Below are 15,212 nucleotides of genomic sequence, written 5' to 3' on the forward strand. Positions count from 1 at the left end.
GTGAAGTAGAAACAGCACAAAAGCATACTGGCTGACCTCGTCTGTTGACTGACAGAGTTCACTGACAGTTGAAGAGGGTCATAATGTGTAATAGGCAGACATATTTCCAGACCATCACACAGGAATTCCAAACTGCATCAGGATCCACTGCAAGTACTATGACAGTTAGGCGGGAGGTGAGAAAACTTGACTATGAAATCCGAGCGGCTGCTCATAAACCAAACCTCACGCCAGTAAATGCCAAATGACACCTTACTTGGCGTAAGGGGCATAAACATTGGATGATTGAACAGTGGAAAAACAGTGTGTGGAGTGACGAATCATGGTGCACAATGTGGCAGTCCAATGGCAGAGTGTGGGTATGGTGAATGCCCAGTGAACGTCACCTCCAGCGTGTGTCATGCCAACAGTAAAATTCGGAGGCAGTGTTGTTACGGTGTGGTCGTGTTTTTCATGGAGGGGGCTTGCACCCTTTTTTATTTTGCATGGCACTATCACAGCACAGGCCTTCATTGATGTTTTAAGCACCTTCTGGCTTTCCACTGTTGAAGAGTAATTCGGGGGTGGCATTTGCATATTTCAACACGATCGAACACCTGTTCATAATGCACGGCCTGTGGTGGAGTGGTTACATGACAGTAACACCCCTGTAATGGACTGGCCTGCACGGCGTCCTGACCTGAATCCTATATAACACACCTTTCGGATGTTTTGGAACGCCAACTTCGTGCCAGGCCTCACCGACTGACATCGATATCTCTCCTCAGTGCAGCACTCCATGAAGAATGGGCTTCCGTTTCCCAAGAAACCTTCCAGCACCTGATTGAACGTACGGCAGCGAGAGTGGAAGCTGTCATTAAGGCTAAGGATGGGCCAACACCATATTGAATTCCAGCATTACCGATGAAGGGTGCCATGGTGCCAGGTGTCCGGTTATCTTTGATCACCTAGTGTAGCAGCTCTGCTATAATTTCTGGCCAGCACTTTATGTGGGCAGGTCCACGAGCAAAGTTACCAGCCCTGTTTGTGTGTCTGTCAACAACTCAACACCTCTGTTGTGCTGCAAGTTGTCACCTTTACTCGTAAATTATTGACATTCTGCTGGAACTTCGCATACAATATTTATTCTTGACCTTCTTCATTCTTCAGTAATTTTTCCTTTTTTATGGTATCTAGCTTCGTTTTTACTGTTTTTGTAATGACATTTATGGTGAATACCAGAAACATTTCATTTTCCGTAAATGAGTGGATTATATCTGTTTCCTGAACTCCAGCAGACTCTCTCTCTCTCTCTCTCTCTCTCTCTCTCTCTCTCTCTCTCTCGAAAAGAATCTGGATGATCTTATTGAGTGACCCCAGTCACATTGTGCAACATTCTTAATAAATATGAATTTTAATATACAACATTTGAAATAGGAAAACTGTACCTAGTAGCTAGTAGCTGAGACAAGGCTGCTGTACAGATCTTAAAGAATGCTGTCCAGATGTTTGAATTCTGAGAAAAACTGAATGTAGGAAGAATGTGTTAACATACATGCAGTAATAGTATGAAAAGTGCACTCTAAATTTGAAATATATGATGTTTGAAGGGAGCCAAGTCCTAGTAGTAGATACAGTTTCCATTTCCTGACATAATAAATATCAGCATTGAGGATGAGTGTGAGGGTTCGAAATGGTGAACAGTTACTGAATGTGCCTCATGTTTAGTGTACTCTGCAATCGCATATTGTGTGTAGACAGTTTATCTGTGAAATATCGTTCAGAAATTTACATAGGTGGAGAATTTGGTGCTATTGGAACAAGTATAAAAAAGTTGGAAACAATTTACTGCTCATTTTACGATTAGTGTTGTTTCCTCATGAACTACACTCCTGGAAATGGAAAAAAGAACACATTGACACCGGTGTGTCAGACCCACCATACTTGCTCCGGACACTGCGAGAGGGCTGTACAAGCAATGATCACACGCACGGCACAGCGGACACACCAGGAACCGCGGTGTTGGCCGTCGGATGGCGCTAGCTGCGCAGCATTTGTGCACCGCCGCCGTCAGTGTCAGCCAGTTTGCCGTGGCATACGGAGCTCCATCTCAGTCTTTAACACTGGTAGCATGCCGCAACAGCGTGGACGTGAACCGTATGTGCAGTTGACGGACTTTGAGCGAGGGCGTATAGTGGGCATGCGGGAGGCCGGGTGGACGTACCGCCGAATTGCTCAACACGTGGGGCGTGAGGTCTCCACAGTACATCGATGTTGTCGCCAGTGGTCGGCGGAAGGTGCACGTGCCCGTCGACCTGGGACCGGACCGCAGCGACGCACGGATGCACGCCAAGACCGTAGGATCCTACGCAGTGCCGTAGGGGACCGCACCGCCACTTCCCAGCAAATTAGGGACACTGTTGCTCCTGGGGTATCGGCGAGGACCATTCGCAACCGTCTCCAGGAAGCTGGGCTATGGTCCCGCACACCGTTAGGCCGTCTTCCGCTCATGCCCCAACATCGTGCAGCCCGCCTCCAGCGGTGTCGCGACAGGCGTGAATGGAGGGACGAATGGAGACGTGTCGTCTTCAGCGATGAGAGTCGCTTCTGCCTTGGTGCCAATGATGGTCGTATGCGTGTTTGGCGCCGTGCAGGTGAGCGCCACAATCAGGACTGCATACGACCGAGGCACACAGGGCCAACACCCGGCATCATGGTGTGGGGAGCGATCTCCTACACTGGCCGTACATCACTGGTGATCGTCGAGGGGACACTGAATAGTGCACGGTACATCCAAACCCATCGTTCTACCATTCCTAGACCGGCAAGGGAACTTGCTGTTCCAACAGGACAATGCACGTCCGCATGTATCCCGTGCCACCCAACGTGCTCTAGAAGGTGTAAGTCAACTACCCTGGCCAGCAAGATCTCTGGATCTGTCCCCCATTGAGCATGTTTGGGACTGGATGAAGCGTCGTCTCACGCGGTCTGCACGTCCAGCACGAACGCTGGTCCAACTGAGGCGCCAGGTGGAAATGGCATGGCAAGCCGTTCCACAGGACTACATCCAGCATCTCTACGATCGTCTCCATGGGAGAATAGCAGCCTGCATTGCTGCGAAAGGTGGATATACACTGTACTATTGCCGACATTGTGCATGCTCTGTTGCCTGTGTCTATGTGCCTGTGGTTCTGTCAGTGTGATCATGTGATGTATCTGACGCCAGGAATGTGTCAATAAAGTTTCCCCTTCCTGGGACAATGAATTCACGGTGTTCTTATTTCAATTTCCAGGAGTGTACATTCCCCTTGGCATATGTGTTGTTTAAGTTGTGGAGCTGCCACTGACAGGTTGAATGAGACAAATTTCAAAAGGGAGGTGTTCACAAAAGTGAAAGCTATTGGGTGAGGAGGCATGTCAAGGTGTGACACGTGTTATCGAGCTAGGTGTTGCATTGGTTAAGATACTGGATTCACATTCAGGAAGCACAGAGGTCAAATCTCTTTCGGGCTATAAGGATTTAGTTTTTCATAAATTGATAGAGAGAAATGTCATGATGGTTCCTTGACAGGAAATGTGGTAGCTTGTTTCAGGGCACAACTTACAGAACACTAAAGCTTGGCATAGTGAAGTAGCTGATGAAGATAGCTTAGTCCAAAATTTTATAATAATGGAAATAATTATTCCTATTTTCGTGGAGCAATATTCAGCTTTATCTAAGCCAAGATGATGTGAAACAATGGCTATAGGACATTGCTTGGACACTAGCGCATCTGGCCACCTACACGGTGCAAAAGCATACAGTTGATGGCTGGTATACTATGAGAGAGAATATACATAAAAAATATCTTTCACATGTCTTCCAAGGGATCTGACACAGTTGACTCGTATTAGGAAGGATATAAATTCAAATCCCCATGTAGCCATACTGATTTAGGTTTTCAGTGATTTCCCTAAATTACTTAAGTTAAATGCTGCGATAATTCCCTTGTAAATAGACATAACCCTGTATACTACGATTGACATCTTGCTGATCTAAATGTTACCTACTGTAAAGTACAACACTTCACCACATTTAGCAATAATTCCTTTTTATAACCCCCCATTCTCTCTACCTGTCTCTCTTCCCTCTTACCCCCCCCCCCTCTCTCTCTCTCTCTCTCTCTCTCTCTCTCTCTCTCTCTCTCTCTCTCTCTCTCTCTCAGCCCATTACCCCCCCTCTCTCTCAGCCCACTACCCCCCCTTTCTCTCTCAGCCCTCTAGCCCCCCCCCCTTTCTCTCAGCCCTCCACCCCCCTTCTATCTATCTCTCAGCCCTCAAACGTGCCCGCCCCGCCCCACCCCACCACGCCTCAGCTCTCTTCTGTCCACTTGCCCATAGCCATCCTCTGTCTTCTTTCTCTTCTTTTTGTTCTGTTTTTAATTCACCACTTAACATTTTCTGGTGTGTTTCAGAATCTCATTTGGGGTATGTGGTCGTTTCACTGGAGCAGAGCTGTTGTCATTCTCTCTAGCAGTCTTCATTGTGTGCATATGGGTTCTAACTGGCCATTGGCTGCTAATGGATGGTGAGTTGAAAAAGTGCAGTGTAATTTCCTAGGCCTTATAATTTCCATAACTTTACATGATATCTTTTTCTTTACTCCATGTTTCCACCATTTGGTGATTATTAAGTTATTCTTAGGCAATATGTGGCACTGCTGACCAGTTGCTTGCCATCCAGGAGGTGGTTTGTTTTTAGAATCTGGTCATTTTTTGGGGCTGGTGGATGGTTATGTATTTTGATGTGACAGCTATATTGTATGTTAACCATTTCTTTCTTTATTTTTGCTTTGTATTCGTGCATGGCTGATCGGTGCATTTTTGTATCATTAGTCTAAAGATGATGTTTTTTAAATGTGTCATGAATATAGGCTAAGAATAATTTTTTAAAGCTACTTTAATAGAAAACGGCCTATGAAGAGATATGAACATTTTTGTTAAGTCTATACATAAGGCACTGATAAGTAAGAACTTACAGCTAGCTAGTGTCACCTTATAAATTTTAACAGAGTGCAATTGCAGTGACGTAAGCAGACCTAAAGTGATTTTTCAAAGTAGATTGTATTCTGTTAATCTGTTTTTCTCTGGTCTCATTTCATTTACAAATGGAGTGGATTGAAAGATCAGTGGTAACCCCCCTGAGATGGACAGTAGGCTCTATTTTTTTAAAACATTCTAACTGTGGCCAGCTACCATTTATTTTTTTTATTTTCAGTCAAAATTTTTAGGTGTGCTGCTTTTTTCACAGCATAAATTAAAGTTCTTTGGAATGATACCACATTATGAAATTTAGTCCTCTACTTGCGAAAAGACACATTTTCCAAGCCCTTTTCCCATTTTTTGTGACCTTTATTCCTTTTTTCCTCTAACCTTGTCAATAGCCCCCTTTCTGCCTTTCTTCTTCTACTATAGCTTTTGAGTAATCTTCTTGAGCCCACTCCATTATTCATAAGAGAAATGATGTACAATTATACATGGTTTTGAATTAATTGAAAGTCAAATATTTTATATTGATGACAACTGGATTCATGGTTTCCTGTCAGAGGTCGCAGTTTGTAGTAATTCACAGAAAGATCAAATAAATTCATTGAAAGATAAAGACAAATTGCAAAAAGATTTAGAAAAGATATCTGTATGGTGCGAAAATTGGCAATTGACCCTAAATAATGACAAGTGAGGTCATCCACATGGTGCTAAAAGGAATCCTGTAAACTTTGGTTACATGATAAATTGATCAAATCTAAAGGCCATAAATTCAACTAAAAAGCTAGGAATTACAATTATGAACCATTTAAATGTGAAAGAACACATAGAAAATGTTGTGGGGAAGGTGAACCAAAGACTGCGTTTTACCGGCCTATGGGTTCCACTGTTCGTCGCCACTGAACTGCGGTCAGCATGGATGCGCGAGGCTAGCAGCTGCTGCGGGGGCTATACACAGCAACGTTTAATCAACGGTAATTGGGAGGATGCTGTTTGTAGTCCCTTGCGAACTCTGAGCGGTCAGTTCTTCCAGCGTATCGCATCGTACCATAGCATTCTGCTGTTGGTGAGCACTAGCCACAATAACAAACTAATTTCTGGTCACAAAACCCAATTGGAGTACTGCCAAGCACTGAGAGTTCCCTAACAAATAAGATTATAGGAGTACATCGAGAAATTTCAAAGAAGGGCAGCATATTTTGTATTGTTGAGAAACAGGAGAGAGTGTCATGGACATGATACAGGATTCGGAGTGGACATTGTTAAAACAAAGGCATTTCTTGTTGTGGCGGGATCTTCTCACAAAATTTCAGTCACCAACTTTCTCCTCCAAATGTGAAAACATTTTGTTGACGCCGACCTACATAGGGAGAAACGATCATCATAATAAAATAAGGGAAATCAGAGCTCGCACAGAAAGGTATAGGCATTTGTTTTTTCCATGTGCTGTTAAGTGGAATAATTGAGAATTATTATGAATGTGATTTGATGAACCCCATACCAGGCGCTTAAACGTGGTTTCCAGAGTACTCATGTAGATGTAGAGTCCTCAGCTTGCAGTGAATATGTGAATAGTAGGCCAACCTTTTTCGGTTAATGTGGGACAGAAAGTACACAAAGCAAGTGTGTGTGTGTGTGTGTGTGTGTGTGTGTGTGTGTGTGTGTGTGTGTGTGTATAAAATCAAAATCCTCTACCTCTCACTTTACTGCTGTAAATAGTTGCAGCAATGCACATGCGGCGAGAATGTGCATTCTATCCTTACAAATTCACCAGAATCAGGAGCCTGCTGTTTGTAAATGTCAAATTGTTACTAAATGAGTGTAGTACTAGATTTTACCATGACGAAGGTATCCATTGCCGGATTTCTTGTTCTGGGCCGGGAATTCAAACTTGATTTCATAGAAATCGATAGGACTGTTATGTAATGTACTACTTTTGATTCAGGAATTTTGTTTAATGAAAAACGTGCAAAATCATATGAAAACAACACATTTCCAACTCTAAGCATCAAAATAACAAGACTTCAAACAAACAAATCATTGTGACCTCTATTATGAAATTAAATTGTACAGTGTTCATCTAAAATCCAAAATTTTAAGAATTCAGCGTTGATGTGTGTGCGTGCGTTTGTCCGTGTACAGATATGTCAGTGCCCGATGAGAGTATTTTAAGAAAAAATTACAAGAAGCATGTTTACCAAGAAACAGTACAAAGGCACAGAAACTTCTGCTACCAGAGAAGATATATAATCTGCAGACAGAAATCTTTTTTGTCAGTAATTAAAAGTACCTGACTGTAGTTATTAAATGATTAGAAAAACAAGGTCTTGACAAGGAAAAATGATGGTGTATATTTTTCTGTAAGGGAAGATAGATGGCTTTTCCATAGACGAACTTGATCAAGTCTTCAGAAAAATCTGGATACTGAGAAATTTGCCACATCGGTAGAGTTGCCACTCTGAGTGAACAAAAAATTTGCCATACTTATTTCTGTAGATTGTGGAAGAAGTTTTAGCATCAGCAAAGACATTCTGTCACCCAATAAAATCAGAATTATTTTTAAAAATTTAGAGATGCTCAATATCTTGAAGTATAACAGTTTCATGTTCGTTCCTTGTTCTGATGAGCGATGATTTGTTGTACTCGTTCATAATTCAATAAATTAAAATAGAAGAATGAGATTTTGTTGAATTAGTTGAGTAAATAAACACCTTCTTGTCCCCTTTTTTTATTTGCATTTAGCACATTTTCTGGTCTGAAATTTGCAGCGAAAAGTCTTTACCCTGATCATAAAATATAAAGACTGCTAGTAAGGTGTTCACCGGTAATGTCATATATATATATATATACAAATATAATAGAGGGGAAACATTCCACGTGGGAAAAATATATCTAAAAAGAAAGATGATGAGACTTACCAAACAAAAGCGCTGGCAGGTCGATAGACACACAAACAAACACAAACATACACACAAAATTCAAGCTTTCGCAACCAACGGTTGCCTCATCAGGAAAGAGGGAAGGAGAGGGAAAGACGAAAGGATTTGGGTTTTAAGGGAGAGGGTAAGGAGTCATTCCAATCCCGGGAACGGAAAGACTTACCTTAGGGGGAAAAAAGGGCAGGTATACACTAGCGCGCGCGCCCACACACACACAGACACAAGCAGACATTTGTAAAGGCCATCCTGTGGCAATGACGTCAACCTACGCCGCTGCTGCAGCGACGGTTCTCCCATCATCACGAATCGGCTCTAAGATCGGTCAGCATCCACCAGCCCCCTTGCTTGTGGGGGGCACTTCACAACCTGTTGCTCCTGCTCCATCTTCTTCAGGAGCAATATCCTCCCAACCATCGGGGACATCAGTTCCCCCTTCCCAGCCGGAGAAGCGTAAGACTTCTTTGGCTACTTTCGCCAGGAAGGGATCCGTTGGGGACCTCCCTTCGCAAGTTCCGACCAGTGGAAAAGCGGACACCCGCAAGTGGCTCAAACAACCACCAGTCCCTGGTCGTAGGGCCTCACGGTCGTCATCCGTCCCTGAGACTGAACCTGTGAAGCCCTCCAAGCCTGAACCACCGAAGGCACAACAAGGGAAACAGAAACAGAAGAACGTCCCCAAGAATACCGACATTGCGGTGGCCCCCGTCCCACCGCTTCCTACAAGCTCTGCGTCTGAGGACGAGGTGGAGATTCTGGCGTCCGCTGAGGACCTCGATCTCGCCGGTCCCTCAGACACCATAGATAGCACTAGCACAGGTGCTCAATCAGAGGCAGCAGGTGACCCAGCGGCGTAATCTGCCTTCCCAGTCCCATCACGCCTTTCTCAGCCATTGACAACACCATCCTCCAGTGGAACTGCAGCGGTTTCTTCCACCATCTAGCTGAGCTCCGCCAACTTATCAGCCTTCATCCTTTCCTCTGCATTGCTCTGCAGGAAACTTGGTTTCCAGCAATGCGCACCGCCGCCCTCCGTGGCTATCGGGGTTATTATAAGAACCGAGCGGCTTATGAAAGGGTGTCTGGTGGCGTCTGCATCTATGTCCTTAACTCTCTTCACAGCGAGTCTGTCCCTCTACAAACAGCTTTAGAGGCTGTCGGTGTTAGGGTGTGGATGCCGCAGGCTATTATCGTCTGCAGTCTTTACCTTCCACCATCGCAGGTCTGGGCGAAGATTCGACGGCTATCGGACCCCTGTCAGCGTCCCTGTACTCTCACTGAATGGAGCAGTTTGTACTGACTCCAACGTCATTGCAACCCGCTTAGCTGAGCATTTTGCTCAGAGTTCCGCTTCTGTGAATTACTCCCAGGCCTTCCGCTCCATCAAAGAGCGGATGGAACGTCGGAGCCTTTCTTTTTGCACCCACACTTCTGAATCCTACAATGCTCCATTCAGTGAGTGGGAATTTCACAGTGCCCTTGCCGCTTGCCCTGATACCGCTCCCGGGCCAGATCGCATCCACTGTCAGATGCTGAAACACCTTTCAGTGGACTGCAAGTGACACTTCTTCGACCTTTACAACCGTCTCTGGGTCGAGGGTGAGTTTCCGTCGCAATGGCGGGAAAGCATTGTCATCCCCGTTTTGAAACCGGGCAAGAGCCCTTTGGAGGTGGACAGCTACCGCCCCATTAGCCTCACCAACGTTCTTTGCAAGCTTCTCGAACGGATGGTGAGCCGGCGCTTGAATTGGGTACTGGAGTCTCGGGGCCTTCTGGCTCCGTCTCAGAGTGGGTTCCGTAAAGGCCGCTCCGCCGCCGACAATCTGGTGAGCCTGGAGTCGGCCATCCGTACTGCCTTTGCCTGCCGTCAGCACCTGGTCGCTGTCTTTTTCGATATGCGGAAGGCATGCGATACGACATGGCATCATCACATCCTTTCTACGCTTCATGGATGGGGTCTTCGGGGCCCTCTGCCAATCTTTATCCGCAATTTCCTGTCGTATCGTACCTTCCGCGTGCAAGTCGCAGCCTCATATAGTTCCTCCCACGTCCAGGAGAATGGCTTGCCACAGGGTTCTGTTTTAAGTGTCTGCCTGTTTTTAATAGCCATTAACGGGCTCGCTGCGGCCGTGGGAAATTCTGTCTCCGCTTCCCTGTATGCTGACGACTTCTGCCTTTACTACAGCTCTATTGGCATTGCAGCTGCTGAAAGTCAGCTATAGGGCGCAATCCGCAAGGCGCAGTCTTGGGCTGTAGCGCATGGTTTTCAGTTTTCGGCTGCCAAGACTCGCATTAAGCATTTCTGCCGGCACCGAACGGTCCATCCTGAGCCCCGGCTTTCTCTTGACAACAAATTTCTTGCTGTGGTGGAGACCCACAGGTTTTTGGGTGTAGTTTTTGATGCCCGGCTGACTTGGATGCCTCATATTCGGCAGCTTAAACAGGCGTGTTGGAGGCATCTAAATACTCTGAGATGCTTGAGCCACACCAGCTGGGGCGCCGACCGATCTACCCTGTTACAGCTCTACCAGGCGTTAATCCAGTCCCGTCTGGATTATGGGAGCTTGGCTTATGGCTCAGCATCCCCATCTGCCTTGCAGGTGCTGGACCCAATTCTCCACAGCGGGATACGCCTTGCTACTGGTGCTATCCGCACCAGCCCTGTGGACAGCATGTTAGTGGAGGCAGGTGTCCCTCCACTGCGGTTACGACGCCAACAATTAATGGCTGCTTATGCTGCCCATGTTTTTAGCTTGCCCGGGCATCCAAATTACCATGTCCTGTTCCCGCGGTCAGTTGTCCATCTGCCAGAACGTCGGCCCCGGTCAGGTTATCCGAGCGCCGTACGCGTCAAGGAGCTTCTCTCCGGGCTTGGGTTTTTCCCTGTTGCACCTCCTTTCCGGGCACCTCTGTGTACACCCCCGTGGTGTGTGCCTTGCCCTTGCCTTCGGCTCGACTTGGCACAGGGCCCGAAGGCCTCAGCCCCTCCAGAGGCCTTCAGCCGCCGCTTTTATTCCATCCTGGCCACGTATCAGGGCTGTGGCATTGTTTACACTGATGGCTCGATGGTTGCTGGTAGAGTCGGTTATGCGCTAACTCTAGGTGACCATTCCGAACAACGTTCCTTGCCGGCTGGCTGCAGCGTTTACGCTGCTGAGCTGGTCGCCATCTTTCGAGCCCTGGAATATATCCGCTCCTGCTCAGATGAGTCCTGCATTATCTGTAGCGATTCCCTGAGCGGTTTACGAGCTCTCGACCAGTGTTTTCCTCGTTCTCGTCTTGTGATGGCTATCCATGAGTCCCCGCATACTCTTGCACGTCGCGGCCGCTCTGTGGTCTTTGTGTGGACCCCAGGCCATGTTGGGATACCCGGCAATGAGAATGTTGACCGCCTGGCGAAAGAGGCCACCACTAAACCACCTCTGGCGATCGGCCTCCCGGCGACTGATTTGCGGGCACTATTACGCCGCAAAGTTTTCGATTTCTGGGACACTGAATGGCGCAACCTGCCCGTGCCAAACAAACTCCGTCGTATCAAGGAGACAACGACTGTTTGGCGGTCATCCATGTGAGCCACCCGCAGGGACTCAGTCGTCCTTTGTCGGCTCCGCATTGGCCACACCCGACTGACACACAGTTATTTACTGTGTCGTGAGGATCCACCTCTTCGTCGTTGTGGGGCGTTCTTGACGGTGGTCCATATTCTGTTGGAGTGCGCCCTTTTAACTGTGCTCAGGCAGACTTTTGCGCTGCCTGATACACTCCCTGCGCTTTTAACTGACGTCTCTGCCATAGCGGACTAAGTTTTGCGTTTTATTCGGGCAGGGGGATTTTATCGCTTAATGTAAATGTGTGTGTTTTTTTTGTGTTGATTCTGGCCTATGGCCTACGATTTTAGTCTGCTTTTTTAATGCGTTTCTCGGTGGTTGACTTTCCCTTTTTTCTCTATGGTCGGCCAACAACCATCACACTCGGTGTGATTTTAATTTGTTTTGTCTGTTCTTTGTCGGAGTATTTCTTGTCCTGTGTCGTCCACCATCTTTCCTGTTGTTCGTTTTTTATTCTCTTTGGGTGGTTTTTTGGAAAAAGGGACCGATGACAGTCACAGTCTGGCCCCTGTAATCCCACAAACCAACCAACCAATCTGTTTTCTAAACACCTTTCATTGTTACCAGCAGCAGACACCATTTCTTGAGATTGTGTCATGCTTATCAAAGTGACCTGTATATATGGTTTGAATTTCCATTCAGTTGCCAATTACGCGAATTTATGGCTTATTGTTGTAATTTAACACTGCAGTCTTTCTGTGCTTCGAACAATTATATTATGTTATTAATGGGTTCTTTGACATTTAATAACACATTGTTAATATTAATATCATGATAGAAGGTTGTATACATGGAAGAACCCTGGAGATACTAAAAGGTATCAGATAGAATATATAATGGTAAGACAGAGATTTAGGAACCAGGTTTTAAATTGTAAGACATTTCCAGGGGCAGATATGGACTGTGACCACAATCTATTGGTTATGACCTGTAGATTAAAACCGAAGAAACTGCAAAAAGGTGGGAATTTCAGGAGATGGGACCTGGATAAACTGAAAGAACCAGAGGTTGTACAGAGTTTCAGGGGGAGCATAAGGGAACAATTGACAGGAATGGGGGAAATAAATACAGTAGAAGAAGAATGGGTAGCTTTGAGGGATGAAGTAGTGAAGACAGCAGAGGATCAAGTAGGTAAAAAGACTACGGCTAGTGGAAATCCTTGGGTAACAGAAGAAATATTGAATTTAATTGATGAAAGGAGAAAATATAAAAATGAAGTAAATGAAGCAGGCAAAAAGGAATACAAACGTCTCAGAAATGAGATCGACAGGAAGTGCAAAATGACTAAGCAGGCATGGCTAGAGGACAAATGTAAGGATGTAGAGGCTTATCTCACTAGGGGCAAGATACTGCCTACAGGAAAATTAAAGAGACCTTTGGAGAAAAGAGAGCCACTTGTATGAATATCAAGAGCTCAGATGGAAACCCAGTTCTAAGCAAAGAGGGGAAAGCAGACAGGTGGAAGGAGTATATAGAGGGTCTATACAAGGGCGATGTACTTGAGGACAGTATTATGGAAATGGAAGAGGATGTAGATGAAGATGAAATGGGAGATACGATACTGCGTGAAGAGTTTGACAGAGCACTGAAAGACCTGGGTCGAAACAAGGCCCCTGGAGTAGACAACATTCCATTGGAACTACTGACGGCCTTGGGAGAGCCAGTCTTGACAAAACTCTACCATCTGGTGAGCAAGATGTATGAAACAGGCGAAATACCTTCAGACTTCAAGAAGAATATAATAATTCCAATCCCAAAGAAAGCAGGTGTTGACAGATGTGAAAATTACCAAACAATCAGTTTAATAAGCCACAGCTGCAAAATACTAACACGAATTCTTTACAGACGAATGGAAAAACTAGTAGAAGCCGACCTCGGGGAAGATCAGTTTGGATTCCGTAGAAATACTGGAACACGTGAGGCAATACTGACCTTACGACTTATCTTAGAAGAAAGATTAAGGAAAGGCAAACCTACGTTTCTAGCATTTGTAGACTTAGAGAAAGCTTTTGACAATGTTGACTGGGATACTCTCTTTCAAATTCTAAAGGTCGCAGTGGTAAAATACAGGGAGCGAAAGGCTATTTACAATTTGTACAGAAACCAGATGGCAGTTATAAGAGTCGAGGGACATGAAAGGGAAGCAGCGGTGGGGAAGGGAGTAAGACAGGGTTGTAGCCTCTCCCCGATGTTATTCAATCTGTATATTGAGCAAGCAGTAAAGGAAACAAAAGAAAAATTCGGAGTAGGTATTAAAATCCATGGAGAAGAAATAAAAACTTTGAGGTTCGCCGATGACATTGTAATTCTGTCAGAGACGGCAAAGGACTTAGAAGAGCAGTTGAACGGAATGGATGGTATCTTGAAGGGGGGATATAAGATGAACATCAACAAAAGCAAAACGAGGATAATGGAATGTAGTCTAATTAAGTGGGGTGATGCTGAGGGAATTAGATTAGGAAATGAGACACTTGAAGTAGTAAAGCAGTTTTGCTATTTGGGGAGCAAAATAACTGATGATGGTCGAAGTAGAGAGGATATAAAATGTAGACTGGCAATGGCAAGGAAAGCGTTTCTGAAGAAAAATTTGTTAACATCGAGTATGGATTTAAGTATCAGGAAGTCATTTCTGAAAGTATTTGTATGGAGTGTAGCCATGTATGGAAGCGAAACATGGACGGTAAATAGTTTGGACAAGAAGAGAATAGAAGCTTTCGAAATGTGGTGCTACAGAAGAAATCTGAAGATTAGATGGGTAGATCACATAACTAATGAGGAAGTATTGAATAGGATTGGGGAGAAGAGAAGTTTGTGGCACACCTTGACCAGAAGAAGGGACCGGTTGGTAGGACATGTTCTGAGGCATGAAAGGATCACCAATTTAGTATTGGAGGGCAGCGTGGAGGGTAAAAATCGTAGGGGGAGACCAAGAGATGAATACACTAAGCAGATTCTGAAGGATGTAGGTTGCAGTAGGTACTGGGAGATGAAGAAGCTTGCACAGGATAGAGTAGCATGGAGAGCTGCATCAAACCAGTCTCAGGACTGAAGACCACAACAACAACAACAATATTTACAGATGCTTCAAAAATAAGATCTAATGAATCAATTGCTTGTGATCTATAGTAATAGCCATAAAAGTAGCTCAAATATTTGCTAGACCCGAGGACATCACAACATACCATTTATATCAGTTCTGAAAGTGTTGTTCAGTCTGCTAAATGTTGTCGGAAATGGAACTATGATACATACATACATTTAGCCAAAAGCATTCATATGATGGTACAATGCAATGATAAAGAAATCATTTGTTCTTTCATTTGGATCACTTGTCACTTGGGCATTACTCATAGTAAATAGGTGAATCAGTTAGCTAAGTCTACAGTAACATAAGCAATTTTTTCTTGCTTATAATTTCCTGAATGGGACCTTAATCCAAGGATAAGTGACAAAATAAATATGTATTGGGAAGAACACTAGGAACATAATAGAGGGAAACATTCCACGTGGGAAAAATATATCTAAAAAGAAAGATGATGAGACTTACCAAACAAAAGCACTGGCAGGTCGATAGACACACAAACATACACACAAAATTCTAGCTTTCGCAACCAACGGCTGCTTCGTCAGGAAAGAGGGAAGGAGAGGGAAAGACGAAAGGATGT

General features: G+C 45.0%; 1 protein-coding gene across 2 annotated transcripts in view; it reads left to right on the top strand.

Moving 5' to 3' along the window:
- The window catches only part of LOC126100350 (signal peptide peptidase-like 3), a 96,990-nt gene that overhangs the window by 53,416 nt on the left and 28,362 nt on the right, over positions 1-15,212 (top strand). For both annotated transcript variants that reach the window (XM_049910963.1, XM_049910962.1), the window contains exon 7: positions 4,434-4,546. In XM_049910963.1, the coding sequence (XP_049766920.1) occupies positions 4,434-4,546 (113 nt within the window). The remainder of the gene's footprint in view (positions 1-4,433; positions 4,547-15,212) is intronic.

Source organism: Schistocerca cancellata, chromosome 9 (assembly GCF_023864275.1).
Source record: "Schistocerca cancellata isolate TAMUIC-IGC-003103 chromosome 9, iqSchCanc2.1, whole genome shotgun sequence".
Lineage (NCBI taxonomy): Eukaryota > Metazoa > Arthropoda > Insecta > Orthoptera > Acrididae > Schistocerca > Schistocerca cancellata.